Raw genomic sequence first — 18,921 nt, forward strand, 5'->3', positions numbered from 1 at the left:
CTCTTTTTCACTTTCCTGTTAGCTAAAATACGACTGGCCCTGGAGCAGCCATTTTGGACCACAAACAGGATCACAGAGCAATGAGCTGAGGGAGCCTGGGTCCCTGATGATCATGGAGCACCATACCGACCCTGAACTGCCCACATTTAGATTCCAGAGAAATAAAATTCTATTTTAAGCTATTGTGTTTTGCATTTTCTGCACATGTGAGCAGTGTTAATCATAATTAATACAAATATTATCACATATTTAGACAGGTGATACACATGCAACTTAGACTATCAGATCCATAAAAATAATAATGCTTACACGGTAAATAGTAGTACTAACACTGTGCTCCAACAAGTGACGTGTGAGGCTCTCACCATATTTTATAAAAGTTTAATTCTCTTTTTTTTTTTTTTTTTTGAGACGAAGTCTCACTCTTGTCCCCCAGCCTGGAGTGCAATGGCACGATCTCGGTTCACTGCAACCTCCGCCTCCTGGGTTCAAGCGATTCTCCTGCTTCAGCCTCCCAAGTTGCTGGGATTACAGGCGCCTGCCACTACGCCCGGCTAATTTTTATATTTTTAGTAGAGATGGGGTTTCACCAATTTGGCCAGGCTGGTCTCAAACTCCTGACCTCAGGTGATCCACCCGCCTCGGCCTCCCAAAGTGTTGGGATTACAGGCGTGAGCCACCGCGCCTGGCCAAAAGTTTAATTCTTAAAATGCTTGACACAATCAGAAGCACTTAACTACTGTATATTTAAAAACAACGTAGCATTATTACCATAAAGTTCTTAAGAAATGAAAACAGAGAAATACATTGGCTCATAGAGTGAATACAGGATGCATCATTAACAAAGGGTTAACATCAAGATCCATTTTTACAAAAGGGACTAGTTTGTTACATCTCTGATTTCTAGTCTTGGAGTTTCCCCAGTCATGTGTTTACTCTTCCGTGGGTGGGAAGATAAATCAGAATAACCAAGTGAGCTTGCTCTTGAACTATTTTATTTACAATGATATGGTAATTGTAGAAAATGAAGTATGCGTATTTAAATAGCATTTAATTGACAAAAGACAATTTTCTCTACTTCAAAATTGTAAACATTTGCAAAGTAAGCCTCATATCAAAGTCAAAGCCATCTACTTTAAAAGCACACATTCGTAATTCTATTTTTCTTTATACTGAAGTATTTCCATTTTTGGAGATACAAGTCAAAATCACTCAAAGCATAAAGAAAAGTTTCAAAATAATAAGCGCCTCATCTTGCACTATCCTATTTGAAGGAGATCAACTAACTTTGATAGGTGCCTCACAATAAATGGCGCCTTTGTCTCAACAAATAGTAAATGCGTGGAGTGCACAACGGAATAGCATCAGTAAGATAAGACATAATAAACAGGATGGATGGGGAAAGGCTAGATAAAACGTGGTGGAAGAAAAAGAAAGACGTCACAAAGATGGGGTAGCATTTCTTTGTCCAAAAGAGAAACAGTACCACCATAAGACTTTAAACAAAGGACATTAACAACACTTATCATGCAAGTAGATTCCAGAAGGAAAATAAAATGCCACTACTAAGGTGGAGGCTGAAGTTTCAGGACAAATCGCTTGGCACCACCTCTGCGGGGGTTCACCATGGCGAATGACGCGTGGGAAGCTGGGCGAGTGGCCAGCCCGCTCCTGGACGCGCGGACAGGTGGACACCAAGACGGCCTCGCTGGGCCTCCCTCCGCCTCACCCAGCCCGGGCGCGCAGCCCGCCAACGAATTCCACCCTGCCGTGCTCTGAGCGGCTGGTGAGCGGCGCCAGCCGGCGGAGGTTGCCATGGTTTCCGAGGGTCACGTGGGCGCGCTCTCCTGCGCCCCCTCCCGCGCACCGCGGCGGGGCGGGGGCGGGGCGCCCGGGCGAGGGAGAGGCGCGGCCGCGGCGGGAGCGGGAGGAGCAGGAGATGCTGCCAGCCCTCCCGGGGCCGCGCTCGCTCAGCCGCCGCCGCCACACGGAGCAGACGCGCGCCAGGAGCCGCGGGCCGGGCCAGCCGGGCCGCCGGGGCCCAGTGCGCCGCGCTCGCAGCCGGTAGCGCCGCCAGCGCCGTCGGCGCTCGCTCGGCAGCCGCGGGGCCCTAGGCCGTGCCGGGGAGGGGGCGAGGGCGGCGCCCAGGCGCCTGCCGCCCCAGAGTCAGGATGAGCATCGAGATCCCGGCGGGACTGACGGAGCTGCTGCAGGGCTTCACCGTGGAGGTGCTGAGGCACCAGCCCGCGGACCTGCTGGAGTTCGCGCTGCAGCACTTCACGCGCCTACAGCAGGAGAACGAGCGCAAAGGCACCGCGCGCTTCGGCCATGAGGGCAGGACCTGGGGGGACGCGGGCGCCTCTGCCGCCGCTGTCGGGGGTGGCACCCCCAGCAAGGGGGTCAACTTCGCCGAGGAACCCATGCACTCCGACTCCGAGGACGGAGAGGAGGAGGAGGCGGCGCCCGCAGACGCAGGGGCGTTCAATGGTGAGGACCAGACCCCCCGCCCTCGCGCCCCGGGATCCCCTTGCTGCCACGGCTCTCGGATCTTGCCGCTTTGCGCGCCCACCTCTCCCCGCATTCTCCACCTTTCCCTACCTTCCCATCTCGCCCACCCCCTCAGCATCCATTTCTGTCTCTCCCACTCGCCCACCTTCCTACTCCGCTCTCTGTCATACCCTCTTCCCTTCCTCTGGAGGTGGGAGAGCTGGGAGGTTACGCTTCCCTCTGCCCGTCTGCCCCCTCTGCCTGGGCTGGTTGGGGTGGGCATCTGCTAGAAAGACAACTTTCGCTGTGATTGGAGGTATTTCGCTTGGAGGATACCATTGTGCATAAAGAAACTGGCCCACTTGGCGTCTTCTTTCAGCCTTTGTATTTATTAAACGAATGTCAAAAGAGAAAAGGCGAACGATGTTTAATATGATTGTCTTTACTGTTGTTAGGATGGTAGATTCACTAAAAGAAGCATGAAATTGGACTCACTGGGGCAGAACAAAATTTATGGCCAATAGCTCTGACATTCTTGGAAATAAGAGTTATCTGTTATTTTCCAATTTACCAATGCCGTGTTGTGTTATTTTTGGACACGTAACAAAGGATTCTATTTAGTCTGAAACCCACGGGGGTCTTTGGAATGAGGAAACGGGTTAATGGTTTGCTTTTTGTATAAAAGACATATTGAATGATTTGCTGTTTTATTTTTTTTAAGTGTATGAGAAAAACACTGTAGGAAGTTCTGAAAGCTTGTTGGTTGTCTTTAGAATGAAAAGCCAGTGAGTAATTGTAAGGACTGTGCCAGACTGAGCTAGAATAGACTGAGCTAGAAGAATGAATGGGAAAGAAAACGGAATTTTCTCAAATAGCTGCTCCTGGCAAGTCCCACCCCTTCTGCTTACAACCCTCTTTCCCTAACACACCCAGACACACACCCTCATTTACAGCCCCCTGTATTACACAACATACCCAAATCCCATTTTTATGGCAACCCAAGCTAAAATACCATGGAGTGCAATGTGCAAGTGTTTTCTCTTTGTGATATAAGGCAAACATGCATGCAGCATTGCACCAGCTTTTATTTATTTACACTGCTTGTGGTTTGTGTGTCCGCAGTGTATTTCATAAAATGAAAACATTTAGAAGTGTCATTTCATTTCCTTGTGTATGCTCCTAGGAAGATGTTTCTTTTCTTTGCACGATTACATGTTGAAATGGATTATAAAATTAATGTATTTTTAGTTTGTCCAAAACAATCCCAGAAAGCCTGGAAATTAGTGCTTTATGAAGATAAAAGTGAAGCTTGTTACTTACAATTTTAATTTTGGACTTTTAAATGTTTCCTCAAGAGGATAATCATAGTCTTAGTAGTTCTTTTTGCACAAGAATCAAATCAAACGCTTTTCCTTCTAGAAACAAGAGAAAGAGAGAAGAATGCATGTTTTAAATAGGTAAGAAGCAGCAGCCAGTAACGGATGATAGAAAGGGCAGAGATATCTAATACTTCTTTTATGCTCCTGACGCATGCACACATGTTCATGCACACACACAAAGGGGGAAAAAAGGACTCTTTTCCCAGGTTGGAGAAAACTAGGAACTCAGGGGCTTGGTAAAGACCTTATATGTATTCTGTATAATATGTTGTTAATATAATCAAAATCTTTTGTTTGTATAATGCATTTGTTGAAGTACTTTGCATTGATGATTCCATTTTCTCCTTATAACAATATATTGTGCACAGAAGAGATTCCATTTTCATTTTGTAGTGAAGAAACAAGCCGTTAACTTCAAAACAGCAGGGCTTTATATGACTTTATATTCTCCAAGGCACCTTTGCTGTAAAAATTGCTCAATGTGAGTTAAACAAGTTAAACTTGTAAACAATTGCACTATTTACTCCCCAGCCTCACCTTCAAGGCCTTTAAAACTTTTAGACTGCAACCAAATACAATTTGATCATTATCCAGGAGGCACATACATGTGTCTGATTGAAACTTTGGCAATAGTACAGGTACTACCTTCTGTCAGATGCAGTGCTTTTTGATATTTACTATTTGAATTGATTATTTCTCCCTATTTTAAATTGTGTTGAGACCTGCAGTTGAAAAACATTTAATTATAGGCTACAAAGTGGTTGGCAAGCTTTTCTTGTAAAGGGCCAGATAGTAAACGTTTTAGGCTTTGGGCAACATGTGGTCTTGATTACTTTTTTTTTTTTTTTTTAAACACATACGCGTTGTGAGGGTTGGGATTGTCGAAAATTAGCCGCATATCAAGGCCAAAGCTTGCTGACCCCTGATCAGAAGAAAAAAAAAAAGTCAAAATAGTACCACTGGGGAAAAAAACAGGAGTGAGCCTAAAAAGTATGAGCCTATCGGTTTGACATCTATGTCCAGAAATGTCCCTCATTAGAAAAGAACCCCAGATACGGGGCAATTCCGGCATAGTAAAGAATAAGGATTGGAAAACAAGTCTTAATTTACTATGACACAGCACAAGACCTGCTGGGTCAATAATTCTGAAATTTTCATAGGCATCTCAAGGAAGTTTGATTCAGAAATGACCATTACCCTCTACCATTTTTGAATAGGTTGAGATGGGACATGGTATCCTTTTTTTCCCCCTCAGTAGACATCCCACCCAGGTCGTTATGATATCAGTAGTTCCATGACTGTACTTTGGAAAACATTAACAGATAGTGATAATATTATCTTAAGAGTTAAAACATAATTGCCATTAGTTGACAATTGCTGTGTGCTGTCTAAATGCTTTAATTTTTTTATCTCAGCTTTATGAGAACGATAAGGCCATCACTTGCCCAGTGTTTCACGTGAGCTGCAAAATCAGGATTGGGACACAGGAATGGACCTGGCTTCATCCCTGTGCTCTTGACTGCCAGATTATATCTCCAGATGGGGCTGGGCTAGCATGACCTGAGTAACCCTTATATGTCAAGCTCTATTTGGGACCCTTAATGTGTTTGATTGTTAAAAGCTCCGAAAAATTAACTTGTCCAGGGTCGCACATAGAACAAGTAAGTAGTGAAGCCTGATTTCTTACCCTTATGTGTCTAACCTTGAAGCCCAGGATCATCAGGGAGTTCTTAAATGGAATTTGTTCTGTGGGCTGACTCACAAGTCAGGTTTTCTTGGTTATTTTTTCAGTGATGGTGATGGATTTGCATCATTGGTTCATATCCTCTCTTGTGAATGTCTTTAATGTAAGTGATGGTATTTATGAGGTTGGAGTTAAAAGGCAAGTTATTGACCATGAAACTGTGCCCATTGACAAACGTAGGGATCAAGCATATGACCTTGATCTCATAATGTGGTGGTTTAATCAAATAAGCCAGGCACCTGCAGTTAGCTGGAAAAATGTTGTCTGGCCAGGGGTCAGTGATTTTTGAGGGTCAGGTGGTATGGCCGTACGTGGTGCTAGAGCAAACAGTCAGATAGGTGAAGGTGGTCTTCTTTCCTACCTTTCCAAAGGATCCCTTCCTCTTCTAATAGCTTTCCTTTCCCTCTCCTATTCTCTTCCAGTCTCATCAGTTCTAATTGTTACTTTCCATTTGCTAGCAATTTTGGTCAAAAGAGCAAGCTTTAGGTGTTAGAATGATAGTGGCTTATGGTGACCCTTTCTAGGAGAACTCTCAAAGGCCAGAAAGAAGCCATAATGGAAACTTCTTGACGTCTACTCTGTCTCCCTCTTTCCCGTCCTAGAGAAAGCAAATACAGTTTGACACGTCATGTCTGAAAGGGTAACGTCCCAAGGCCTTGAATTTCTTAGAAGGGTTTACAGTAGGCTATAGCATTGCATCAGTACTAGTTTGGACTAAAATCAGTGGTAATTCATGATTTTATATAGGCATCATCAAGAGATCTTGTGTTGCCCAATGATTTCTTCAGTGGAATTGCTGAAACTAAAAATAAAGTTAATACCATTCAGATTACTCTGATAAATGGACAAGTGGTCAGAAACAAATTAACTACACATGGGCACATGCAGAGCAGTCAGCCGAGGAGAAAAAATAACTGCTGTGATAGAAAATAAAGAGCTGATTTTCTATATTATAGAAGAAAAAGATCTAGAGTTCGAAGTAGATACACATACCAAAAATAGAGAATCATACCCCATAAGACAAGCATATCAAAGGTAATAAATTGAAATTTACCATGTAATAACTATGGCTTAATTCTCTTGACTCTGTCCTATGTCCAGTCTTATTGGAATCTTACCTACCTTTTGGTTTTTACAATTCAAAGGGAATTTGGAGAATTTACAAAACATCCTTAAGGTCAAGCAAAATATTGTAAAGTTTATATCATTGATATAAAATCTTACAGAGTAATATACTTTTTTTTTTTTTTTTTTTTGCAGAATAGCAATTTCATTGTGTTTTATGGAAATGAATCCAGTATTGCACTTCTTGGCGAGATGAAGTAGGGAATGAGCTTATGCGGCAGTTTTACTTAGGATTTAATGTTACACAGTAATAAAATCCATATCCTTTCAACTCGTAATTTGTAGCTAAGAGCCCCAGGATTTTGTAATTAATGAGACTTTATAGTTTTTGGCTATTAGAGATTTACATGGTGGTTTTAAATCCTCCTGAAATGGATTACATCATTCAAGACAATGGCTAAAATATTGAAGCCATTATTTTAGTTATGAGCATAAAACAATAGTGTCAGAAAAGATAATAAAAATTATTTTCAGTTAGAGATGGTGATTGTGATTTTCAAAGCAGAAGTTAACATTCATTTTACTAGTAATAATAAGTGGATTGCTTTAGGGGTTGAAATTGGGAAACCAAAAAACTTGAAATAGTGTCCTTTCTTCTCTTACCCATCTATTGCTTTGGGCTTTGGAAGAAGGGTGGTAAAGGGAGAAAGATGATAAAGTCAGGACGCAAAGGGGGAGGGAGAGAGCAAGAGAGAAGTAAAACCAGTTATGAAGGCTTGCTTGAGTAACTTATACTTTGTCTGAGGACATACGATGGAAACACCTAAACAGAAATTGAAGCATTAGTACTTTAATTTTTCTACCTATCAAAAACCAAACCATTTAGCTATTATTTTAGATAAGACAGTTACCAGCTTTTTTTTTTAATGGTTGCACATAAATTGATGTGCTGTGTCTGGGCAGAACAGGAGTGAATATTGAATGGTTATTTTATTGTTGCAAAATCTCATTCCATGGATTCCAGTAAATTTCCAGCTGTCAAGATTTTGTTAACAGCTATGTTGAAAAACAATTGTATTTCTTTTTCTGTTGTGCAAATACAAGCAGGGGACCTATAAATCCATCAATTTGGTGTTTATTTTTGACCCATTAAGAAAATCGTTTGTCAGGAGTAGTAGTAGTAAAGCCCTACAGTGGAGGTTGGGGATTGATGGAATGTTGTAAGGTGAGAGATTCAGTGAAGAAGACTGAAGTGACTAACTGCAGGGTCTGCCTTAGAAGTGTGGAGAATCACAGAAAGTGCTGAGATCTGGGATGGCCTATTAGAAGGAATGTGTGAAAGTTGGAAGGTAGGATATTGCATTTATTCATTCACTGTACAAATATTTATTGAGAGCCAACTTTTTTCTTATTTTAAGAAAAAAGAAGTGATTAGTCTTACATTTACTCTCTTTAGACTTCATTTTTTCTGTTTTTGTTTGTTTTTTGGTAGAGATGGGTCTTGCTTTCTTGCTCAGGCTGGTCTTGAACTCCTGGCTTCAAGCAGTCCTTCTGCCTCAGCCTCCAAAAATGTTGGAATTAGAGGCGTGAGCCACCACGCTCTGCCTAGACTTAAGACACCATCCTTTTGTCAGAGATGGCCTCATAGATAGTATATGTGATCAATTTTGTTAATAGGCGGGGCAGGTAAGATACAGAGAAGTTCCTTATCCAAATTTGGTAGGTTTTGGCCTTACAAATTTGATTTTGTTCATAGAACTGTTGCCAATGTTTTGTGCGCTATTTATATTAACTCACATCATATGAATTGTTTCTGTCTTCCATCAAGTTGATAGATAAGGTTTAAAAGGCTGGGCTAAAGAAAAGTACTTTTGTCTTCAGAATTTCCAGGTTTTTTTGTTCTTTGATTCTTTTTCAATGAAGTGAAATCTAATATTAGACTGTATTTTCATATCACTTGCTTAATAAGAGACAATGGAAAAGGAACAAGAATGCAGTGATTTTTCTGAGTAGAATGGATTGTCACTGTGTTCTTGATCCTGTTCTTGTCCTTCCAGTCTTACCTATGTCATCTAGTTGTGGTTGGGACAGTCACAAAATCCTATAAAAACCTCACTATGATGCTTATCACTATTTTTTGGGAGCGAATTTTGTGCTTTACAAATTCAAAATGACTCAGACTGTTTCATTATGTAATTATTTTATGGAAAGAATTTGAGCTAAAATTTTCAGGTCATGGCTTACATGACAACAAAACAATCAAATAAGAAAATCAGAACTATAAACAGTTGGTGTAACATTTATAAATGTTTCAGCAATAGGCTCTGCCATGTGTAGCTTAATATGTTTGGAAACTGAAAAAAAAGTCTTTCCAGTTGCTGCTGTTTAAAATGTTTCTTAATTAAAAAAAAAATAAAAGACAAAAGGTCAAAATGTAAACACATGTTCCACATAAAAGTGAAGCCAAGAAGATATACTATATACAGTTATTTCTGTATCCGTTTGACTAAGGATGACATTGTTTAATTTACATTAGCTGTTCCAAGACAAAATAGTCCATGGGAGTGATATTGAGGGAAATTTGGGGGGTGAAAAAAGAAGGAAAAAAGCCATTTGTTCCATTTGTTCTAATATATTTCAGTTAGACCCAAAAAACATCTTTTTCAAAGGTCATGTTGAATTCAAATATGATTCGGTTGTTTCATTCTAATTATTGTAGAAAACTAATGTTTTTAAAATGGTGTCCTTTTGGGCTGGGCACGGTGGCTCACGCCTATAATTCCCAGCACTCTGGGAGGCCAAGTCGGGCGGATCACCCAAGGTCAGGAGTTTGAGACCAGCCTGGCCAACATGGTGATACCCCATCTCTACTAAAAATACAAAAACTAGCCAGGCGTGGTGGCAGGCACCTTAATCCCAGCTATTCGTGCGGCTGAGGCAGGAGAATCCCTTGAATCCAGGAGGCGGAGGTTGCAGTGAGCCTAGATTGCGCGACTGCACTCCAGCCTGGGCTACAGAGGTATACTCTGTCTCAAAATAAATAAATAAATAAATAAATAAATAAATAAATAGTGTCCTTTTTATTTAATACTAGTTATTAACATTTTTGACTACTGATGTATCAGATGCAGAACAGTGCTTTACACATTGTCGTCTGAACAGATGCTTTACAAATACGTGATTTAGTCTTCCCCAGAGTAGTTGGTGAAATCAAGGTTTGAACCTGATAATCTGACTTCAGGGTCCTCCTCTTCAGCCACAGTTTATACACTTCATTTCAGTAACTGTTTTAGCAGTAATGTGGTTGAAAATAACCACGTATCAAAAAATTAGCTACCTACTTTTCCATCTAAAAGTTTGCAGGCTAGCCCTGCATCATTGATCTCTCCCTTTTACAATTTGCTTTCTCCGTCTATTCAACTCAAATTAGCATTTCGTGTACTTTAGAAACTCAGTACATTTGTTTATTTTATTTTGTGTTTGAGAGAGTCATGCTCTGTTGCCCAGGCTGGAGTGCAGTGGCGCCATCTTGGCTCACTGCAACCTCTGCCTCTGGATTCAAGTGATTCTCCTGCCTCAGCTTCCTGTGTAGCTGGGATTACAGGTGCGCGCCACCATGTCTGCCTAATTTTTGTATTTTTGGTAGAGACGAGATTTTTCCATGTTGGCAAGGCTGGTCTGGAACTCCTGGCCTCAGGTGATCCACCTGCTTCAGCCTCCCAAACTACTGGGATTATAGGCATGAGCCACCACACCCAGCCTTACATTTATTTATTTTAAAAATAATCACCTCATGTACTGAGCTGCGTAATTCTCTAAATTTGTTTTATTATATACCCTTATTAGCAAAATATATTTGAGTGTACACCCCCAATATATGTTGATAAATTTTATACATGTGGCAATATATTGACTTATATGTATGGTAAAGCTTCCTGCAATATAAATTTTGAAAGGACAAAGTAAAAAGCAATTCTAAGCAAGTTGTAATTTTCTCCTACATCCCAACATGTAGCCTTATACACTGTCTTGGCATACATGAACCCCATTTTGGAGACTACAGCTCTAAACAATACCACTTAAATTGATGCTCTAGTAATGTATAAAGTTGCCATGATCAATTTTGGTTCCCTGATTCAAGCTTCTAGATTATAAAGGGCCTGCAGAGTGTGTGTGTGTGTGTGTGTGTGTGTGTGTGTGTGTGTGTGTGTCTTTTTTAAAAGACAGTCAGTCACTCCATAAGTTAGTTGACTCAACAAGATTTGGCAGAGTACAGAGGAAAACTCTATGTTATAAAAAGGAAATAAAACTACATTACCTGAAGGGGAAAATCCAGGCTTTTTCTTTTAAAACCTGTTACCTTGAATTCCAATTGTAGAGTAGTAATGTTTTTGGTGCAATATTTGTGGATGGGACAAAGAGAATCATATTATAGTTTTCTGGTTAGGAATCAGTGAATCATGGAAATAATGGTGAGAATTAGAAGAAAGTCTAAAGTTTAAAATAGTTGAAAAGAAATGCAATTTTGTAGAATATTTTAAGTTACTTGGTTAGGAGAGAGACCGTTCACTATTTGCTTTTTTGTAACTTTTGGAAAAATGTTTAGCATGTACTTGGATTACCTGTTAAATAAGTGTAAAAATACATGAAAGAAAGGCAATTCTTTTGTAAATATCCATTAAGTAGTAAATAAAACACAGTAGGCCAGCTGTGGTGGCTCACGCCTGTAATCCCAGCACTTTGGGAGGCCAAGGCGGGCAGATCATGAGGTCAGGAGATCAAGACCATCCTGGCTAACTTGGTGAAACCCCATCTCTACTAAAAATACACACACAAAAATTAGCTGAGCATGGTGGCGAGTGCCTGTAGTCCCAGCTACTCGGGAGGCTGAGGCAGGAGAATGGTGTGAACCCGGAGGGCAGAGCTTGCAGTGAGCTGAGATCGTGCCACTGCTTGACAGAGTGAGATTCCCATCTCAAAAAACAAAAAAATAAAAAAACAAAAACCACAGTATATAGCGTCACATGACTTGATTCTAAATTGATATAGCCAAGTATTCTTGTCTTAAGTCATTCTCTTGGTCCTGAATTCCCACTCCCCTCTCCATATCTTTCTGCCAAATCTCACTCTTTTCCCAAAGGTTTAGTTTACATTTCACCCTACCAAAAATCTTTGCAAGTTTCCCTCCTTGATGTTAATAGTATCAATATGGTAGGATGAATGTGGCCTCCATCAGTCAGCTTTGCAGATGTCAAGGGTCAGTATAAGCAGGCAAGAATGTGCAGGAATATACCCTATCTCTCTAAGTCTTTCGTGTTGTGCTTTGCCCACAGTAGGTGTGCAAATGTTTTTTAAAATATTGAGTACTAAGTTGAACACTGTCTAATGGTAAATGTGTATGAATATAAAATGATTGAAAACTTCTTAGGCATGTAAATATTTTAAATAGACTTAATAATAGTTTCTTAGTAATCTTTTGCATTAATGTATTTTTTTTTTTTTTTTTTTTTGAGACGGAGTCTCGCTCTGTCGCCCGGGCTGGAGTGCAGTGGCCGGATCTCAGCTCACTGCAAGCTCCGCCTCCCGGGTTTACGCCATTCTCCTGCCTCAGCCTCCCGAATAGCTGGGACTACAGGCGCCCACCACCTCGCCCGGCTAGTTTTTTGTATTTTTTTTAGTAGAGACGGGGTTTCACCGTGTTAGCCAGGATGGTCTCGATCTCCTGACCTCGTGATCCGCCCGCCTCGGCCTCCCAGAGTGCTGGGATTACAGGCTTGAGCCACCGCGCCCGGCCTGCATTAATGTATTTTAAGGTGTTTTCATAAAATATAAAAGCTTTAGCCTATCTTCAGTTCAGTCTTTTGGATTTGGACTTTGTTATATTAAAAATACAGTGTGAGACTTGGACCTGACATGGAACACTATAAAATGCACAGAACGCACTTGCACAGGCTTCTTTTGCCTGTTGGATTTCATATTCTAATTGAGGTGACATTCTGGCCCCCCACAAACCACTAATGATGTATGTCATTGCATCTGCTTATGTGAACCCTGTGCTTAACCTAAAACTGATCTATTGCCCTGAACCTGCTTTGTCCATTTCCATCTCTTTGCCTTTCCTCTTCATTCCTGCCACTTTGCAAGGCAAGCTGCCTTACTCCCTCTATTGCTTGAATCCTGCTGACCCCTCAAGACTCACTCACTCTCTGGAGCCCTCCAGTTTTTCCTCTAGCTCCAGCACAGACCTGTCTCTTTAAAATTGAAATGGACATACCCACCTGCTTACCAAATACCTTTGCTTGCATGTTCTTCAGGCACCTGCAAACAATTTTATCCTAAACTGAATGTATTCTCTCTTTCCTCAGTTCTTCTCTCCTGTACTCTCATGTCATTCTTTTTTTTTTTCCCACTCCACTAATTTTCATAAACGTGGTCACTAGAGCTCCTTTTCTTTTGCCTCATACTTTTAAAACCTGGCAATTTGCTTTTATGGAAAAAAGCAAAAATAAACCAGATTGTTTTCAGTTGCCAAAAATTTTTATGTGAAACATATGAAATAGTGGAAGCTTTTTTAAAAGCATGATTTCATTTTTGTACAGACTCTAGATTTGAAGCCTGACTCTACCATTTATAACTTTTGGGACCTTGAATAAGTTATGTATTTTATGATCAGTGCCTCATTTTTCTCATCTATGAAATGGGAATAAAGATAGTACCTACCTCAGAGGGATGCTGTGAGAATTTAATGAATTAACAGTACCTGGTATACACTAAGCATTAATGTGTGTTTGTTAAAAAAACAAAACACAACAAAACCAAAAGGAAGGAAACAAATACAAGTTTTAGAATTCAATGAGAACATGACAGTTTAAAAAAAAATGAAATTTGACTAGAAGTATAAACTAGAGATTGCTCTCAAGACAGTACAGTAATAGTACTTTAAAGAAGTTATTAATGAAAAATATGAAAGTCTTTAAATCTTTTAGTTAAGAGTTTCAAATTTTTAAAAACCTGTACTCCTTTAAATCTCATGTCCTCCTTTAATTCCATTTGAAAATCGAGGTAAATAGTCTGACTTGGAAAAAAAAAGTAAAAAAAAAGATGGGATAAAGCTTTGCTTTGTTTTCATACCATCCTTTCCCCGAGAATCAGTGTTTAACTGATGGAGTAAATAGATGTGTGTTTACACAGTCTCCAAGTTTATGGTCTTAAATTTAAGGTTTAGAAAGTAACTTTTGAACAACTTAGGAATGTGTAGGTAGAAGTATTGAAAATTGTTACTTTATTTAAATGAGGCAGATCTTGTAGAAAAACATAACTATGTGCCTGAAGTACACATTAACTGGAAAACAATTAGTTGGCATTAAATTGACAGCTTGTTTCCTCATGTCATAATATTTATAAAAGTAAGCTCATGGTGGGACAAATTTATACCTCTCCAAGTCTTACATTAGTATGTGTTTTTATTCTGAAAACTTATGATTCTATACTTATTCAACTACAAATTGCTAGTAATTTATTTTTAGAAGAAAATAAAGACAATCTTTTGGGATCTTTGTTTTTACATGGAGTTGTTCATAGGTCTTTGATTTTTTTTATTTGACTGTTAACAGCAGTTTACCAGCCAAGCAATATTAGGACTTTTGATGCATAATAATTCCTTGAAATACCTTTCTTGTAATTCCTTAAATGGAATCTAAAAGGTATTTTAATGTTTGAATTTTAGCAGAAACCCGTTTGTAAAAAAGAATATTTTATGAAAAATATTTTAGGAGCACATTTAGCATTAAAGTACATTTTGAACTAATTTGGCTGGGCAGATAATATCAGAGCATAGTGAGAGCTTTTTATCTGCCAAAACTGAGTAAAGCAGAATTTTTTTTCTCTTTTACTTATTGTGACATCTTTTCAATATACAGAAAGACACAGATAAATAAGGAACACTCATATAAGCAGTCTTCTAGCTCTGACAGATTTTAACATTTTGGCACCCTTCACGGTTTTTTATTTTTATTTTTCTGGCTGGGCATGGTGGCTCACGCCTGTAATCGCAGCCCTTTGGGAGAGACCAAGGTGGGCAGATCACCTGAGGTCAGGAGTTTGAGACCACCCTGGTCAACATGATGAAACCCCATCTCTAGTAAAAATACAAAAATCAGCTGGGTGTAGTGGCACATGCCTGTAATCCCAGCTTCTTGGGAGGCTGAGGCAGGAGAATCACTTGAACCCAGGAGGCCAAGGTTGCAGTGAACTCCAGCCTGGGTGACAGCGTAAGACTCTGTCTCAAAAAAAGAATTAGTTGTTTGTTTGTTTTTTTTTCTTTTAAAATATACCGCATGTGCAGTAGGAGGAGGCCCTTCGTGTGCTCTGTCCTGTCCCATTCCATCAACTTCTGTTTCCAGAGATAACCACCAATATGATGCATTTATTGTTTATGTTTCTGGTATGTGGTTTTGTACTATTACTGCATAGACATTAGGTTAGAAATTTGTATAAATTTTGCACTTATAAAAGTTTCTTTTATGTAAATTATTATCCATCAACTTGTTTTTGAGAACAGCATTTGAGATGTTACATTGATTCATGTAGTTCTAGTTCTCTAGTTCATTTATTTTAACCTGCTATGTAGTATACTCTTGTATAAATACACACTTTATCCATTCTTTGGTAAATATTTTGGTTGTTCCCAATTTGTTGTTATAGTGCTGTAGTGAGTGTGTGTGTGTGTTAGGCAAATGTAGTTTCTAAAGATAGTTTTCAGTGTGTGGTCTGGATACCTCTGGGGGACCATTTGCCTCCTCTTCCCAGACCTTGCAAGAGTCCATAGAATGAAAATTATAATAATACTTCTAAGATTTCTTTGCCTTTTTTTCTCTAATGCTCTCAGCATGATAGCTTACGGTAGAGTTTTCCAGAGGGTACATGATGGTATGATATTGCTACAGATTGAATGCAGGAGCAAGTAGGAGAACCCAACCATCTTCTATCATACCAGATTTGCAAAAATGTAAAGCAAAGTCATTCTAAATTTTACCAAGTTTTGTTTGTTTTGGAAAATATAGTATTATTTTATCAAAATATGTTATTAGTAACCTGCATGTTGTTCTTTTAAATTCATATTTTAAATATTTATCAGTTTTAATTTATAATACAGCAAATATCAATGGATATAACCATATACACACATAATTTTTGAGACTGTATAGAGGTTTTGAGATCGAAAGTTTGTGGACTGCTGCTGTAGGGGATGTACCTAAGTGTGGAAAGGTTGATTGTAGGGGTGCACAGCTTTGACTTCACCTCACATTGTCGTATCTGCTTTGTAAAGGTGTTGCACCAGTTTGTACTCTCATCAGCTGTGTAAGAGTTCCTGGTTTTCACATTGAAGCTAACGTTCAATATTGTCAGATTTCAACAAGCTTTGACAGGATGGATGTCAGATAGAATCTTACTGTGAATTGAATTTGTTTTCCTCTTATTGCTAGTGACATTGAACATCTTTTCATGTTCATTGACCGTATTTGTAGTTTATTTTCTTTGAAAATTTGTTGCCATTTTTCCCATCTGGCTGATTGTGTTTTTCTTACTGATTTGTAGAAGGATTTTTCCGCTCCCTCCCTCCCTCCCTCCCTCCCTCCTTCTCTTCCTCCCTCCCTTCCTCCGTCCCTTTCTCCCTTCCTTCCCCCCTTCCTCCCTTCCTTTAATGTTCTGGCTACCAACTCTATGTTGGCAATAGTCATTGAAAAAATCTTCCAATCTTAGGTTTGTCTTTTCATTTTGTTTACAATAACTTTGAACATTATTTTTAATTTTAATGTAGGCTAATGTTAATCATTCCTTTTGCTTGTGATTTTTTTGCCTTGTTTAAGGATTTCATCACTAATCCAAATTAAAAAGATAATCTCTTTATTTTCCTGTAAAAATTTGTAAGTCTTGAGTTTCATCTTTAAGACTTTAATTAATCTATAATGTATTTCTTATATACGGTATGAATTAGGGAATCTCATTTCATTATTATGTATTGACTCATTTTTTACCCCCACTGATTTTTAAATGTTAAATTTCCATTTATATGTGAGTATACAAATTTCCACATTCATGTGAATGTACTTCAGGCTTCTGTTCTGTTCTGTTGGGTTTGTCTGTCCTTTCATCAATGTCTCTTTCTCTTAATGTGACTTTTAAATGGTCTTGATATATGGTATGGTAACTCTCACTTTTTTTGCTTTAAAATGATTTAACTATTTGTAGTTATTCCATGAGACTTTTACGATATGCTTCTTCAGTTTTGTAGAAAATCTTTATTGGTAGTTTTATTGGAATTGCTTGAATTTATAAACAAAGTTGGAGATGACAGACATTTTAATGATACTGAGTCTTCCTATCCATGAACATAATATGTGTCCCTTTATTCAGTCTTCCTTTCATATTCATCAATAATGTTTTTAATTTTCTCCATAAGGATTTTCCTGTCTTAGTTTTATTCCTATGTAGTTTATCACAACTAGGATTTTAAAAATTTATGCATTTTAATTTGTTATTGCTGAGAATATATAGCAGGAACTGGTAAAGCTCACTCATAAAAAGACCCTAATCGAACTGAGCAAAGACTTGAACACGTCAATAAAGAAGACCTAACAGTGGCTGGGAGCGGTGGCTCATGCCTGTAATCCCAGCACTTTGGGAGGCCTAGGCAGGCAGATATTTGAGGTCAACAGTCTCAGAGTAGCCTGGCCAACATGATGAAACCCCGTCTCCACTAAAAACAAGAAATTAGTGGTGGCACGTGCCTTTAATCCCAGCTACATGGGAGGCTGAGGCAGAGAATCGCTTGAACTGGGATGGCAAAGGTTGCAGTGAACCAAGACTGTGCCACCGCACTCCAGCATGGGCTACAGAGCGAGACTCTGTCTTGGAAAAAAAAACAAGACATAAGAATGGCCAATAAGCACATGGAATGTGCTCAGTATTTTTAGTTATCAGGATAGTGAAAATTAAAACCACTGTAAGACACCATTAAACACACACAAGAATGGCTAAAATAAGACATGCCTTATGTTGGCTGGAACTCATATATGGTCCTTGAGGTCATAAAGTAATATAAACACTTAGGAACACTGTGGGCATATTATAAATTTAAGCATTCACCCACCTATGACCAAGCAATCCTCCTCCTAGGTATTTAAGAGAAATAAATTAACATTTACAAAATGCTTGTAAACATATGCTTTTACTCAACCAAAGTTATTGTAAACAAAATGAAAAGACAGTCACAAAACTGGAAGATTTTTTCAATGAATATTACCAACAAAGAGTTGAATATTTAGAAGAATATTAAAGAATATTTATACAAGCTTTATTCAAAATAGCTCAAACTGGAAACTGAAATGTCTGTCAACAGGAGAATGGATATATACATATATATATATATATATGATGGTATAGTCATATAAGGGAATACTACTACTCATTAAAAAAGAACAGCAGGAATTAATCTTATGTTTGCATGAAGTTCAAAGACAGGCAAAGCTAAACTACAGTGGTAGAAATCCTAACAAGTGGTTGCCTATGAGATTGTGGGAATTGTCTGTAAGAGGCCTCATGGAAACTATCCAAGGTGTTGAAAATGTTTTATATCTTGATTGAAGTGTTAGCTGTGGATGTATATGTTTATCAGAACTAATTGAATTGTACATTTTATTGTATGTGAATTTCACCTCTTTTTTTAAATTGGAAATATGGATGCTCTTGAAATCCTTTTTTTTTTTTCACATTTTAATTGAGAAATGCCATTGCCTTCTGCTCTGGTTATCTTATGAAATCTTTCATTATTCTTGTTAGAGACTAAAACCAGGTTACATTTTCATAATTGTGGGGCGTAAGTGGTACTGCTTTTAATAATACTACTTGAAAAAAAGCCAAAGACTAGTCAAGCTCTAGTGTTTTGAAGTCTATTTTGTGTTTTTAGCCAATACTATATACTATATTTTAATTTATGGTTTTCGGAAACTTAATACTTGTATACATAACATTTGCTTTTTTTTTTTTTTTTTTGAGACGGTGTCTCGCTCTGTCACCAAGGCTGGAGTGCAGTGGTACAGTCTCAGCTCACTGCAACCTCTGCCTCCACATTTGAGCGATTCTCATGCCTCACCCTCCCAAGTAGCTGGGACTACAGGTGTGTACCACCATGCCTGGCTAATTTTTGTATTTTTAGTAGAGATGGGTTTTACCATGTTGGCCAGG

At 39.0% G+C, this 18,921-nt stretch overlaps 1 protein-coding gene across 1 annotated transcript in view; it reads left to right on the plus strand.

The window, feature by feature from the left end:
- Positions 1–1,968: 1,968 nt before the first annotated feature.
- Positions 1,969–18,921, plus strand: part of PRKAR2B (protein kinase cAMP-dependent type II regulatory subunit beta) — a 114,730-nt gene continuing 97,777 nt past the window's right edge. Inside the window, exon 1 of the mRNA XM_005550477.4 lies at positions 1,969–2,487. Coding sequence (XP_005550534.1) covers positions 2,172–2,487 — 316 coding nt within the window. The 5' untranslated portion in view covers positions 1,969–2,171. The remainder of the gene's footprint in view (positions 2,488–18,921) is intronic.

Source organism: Macaca fascicularis, chromosome 3 (assembly GCF_037993035.2).
Source record: "Macaca fascicularis isolate 582-1 chromosome 3, T2T-MFA8v1.1".
Classification (NCBI taxonomy): domain Eukaryota; kingdom Metazoa; phylum Chordata; class Mammalia; order Primates; family Cercopithecidae; genus Macaca; species Macaca fascicularis.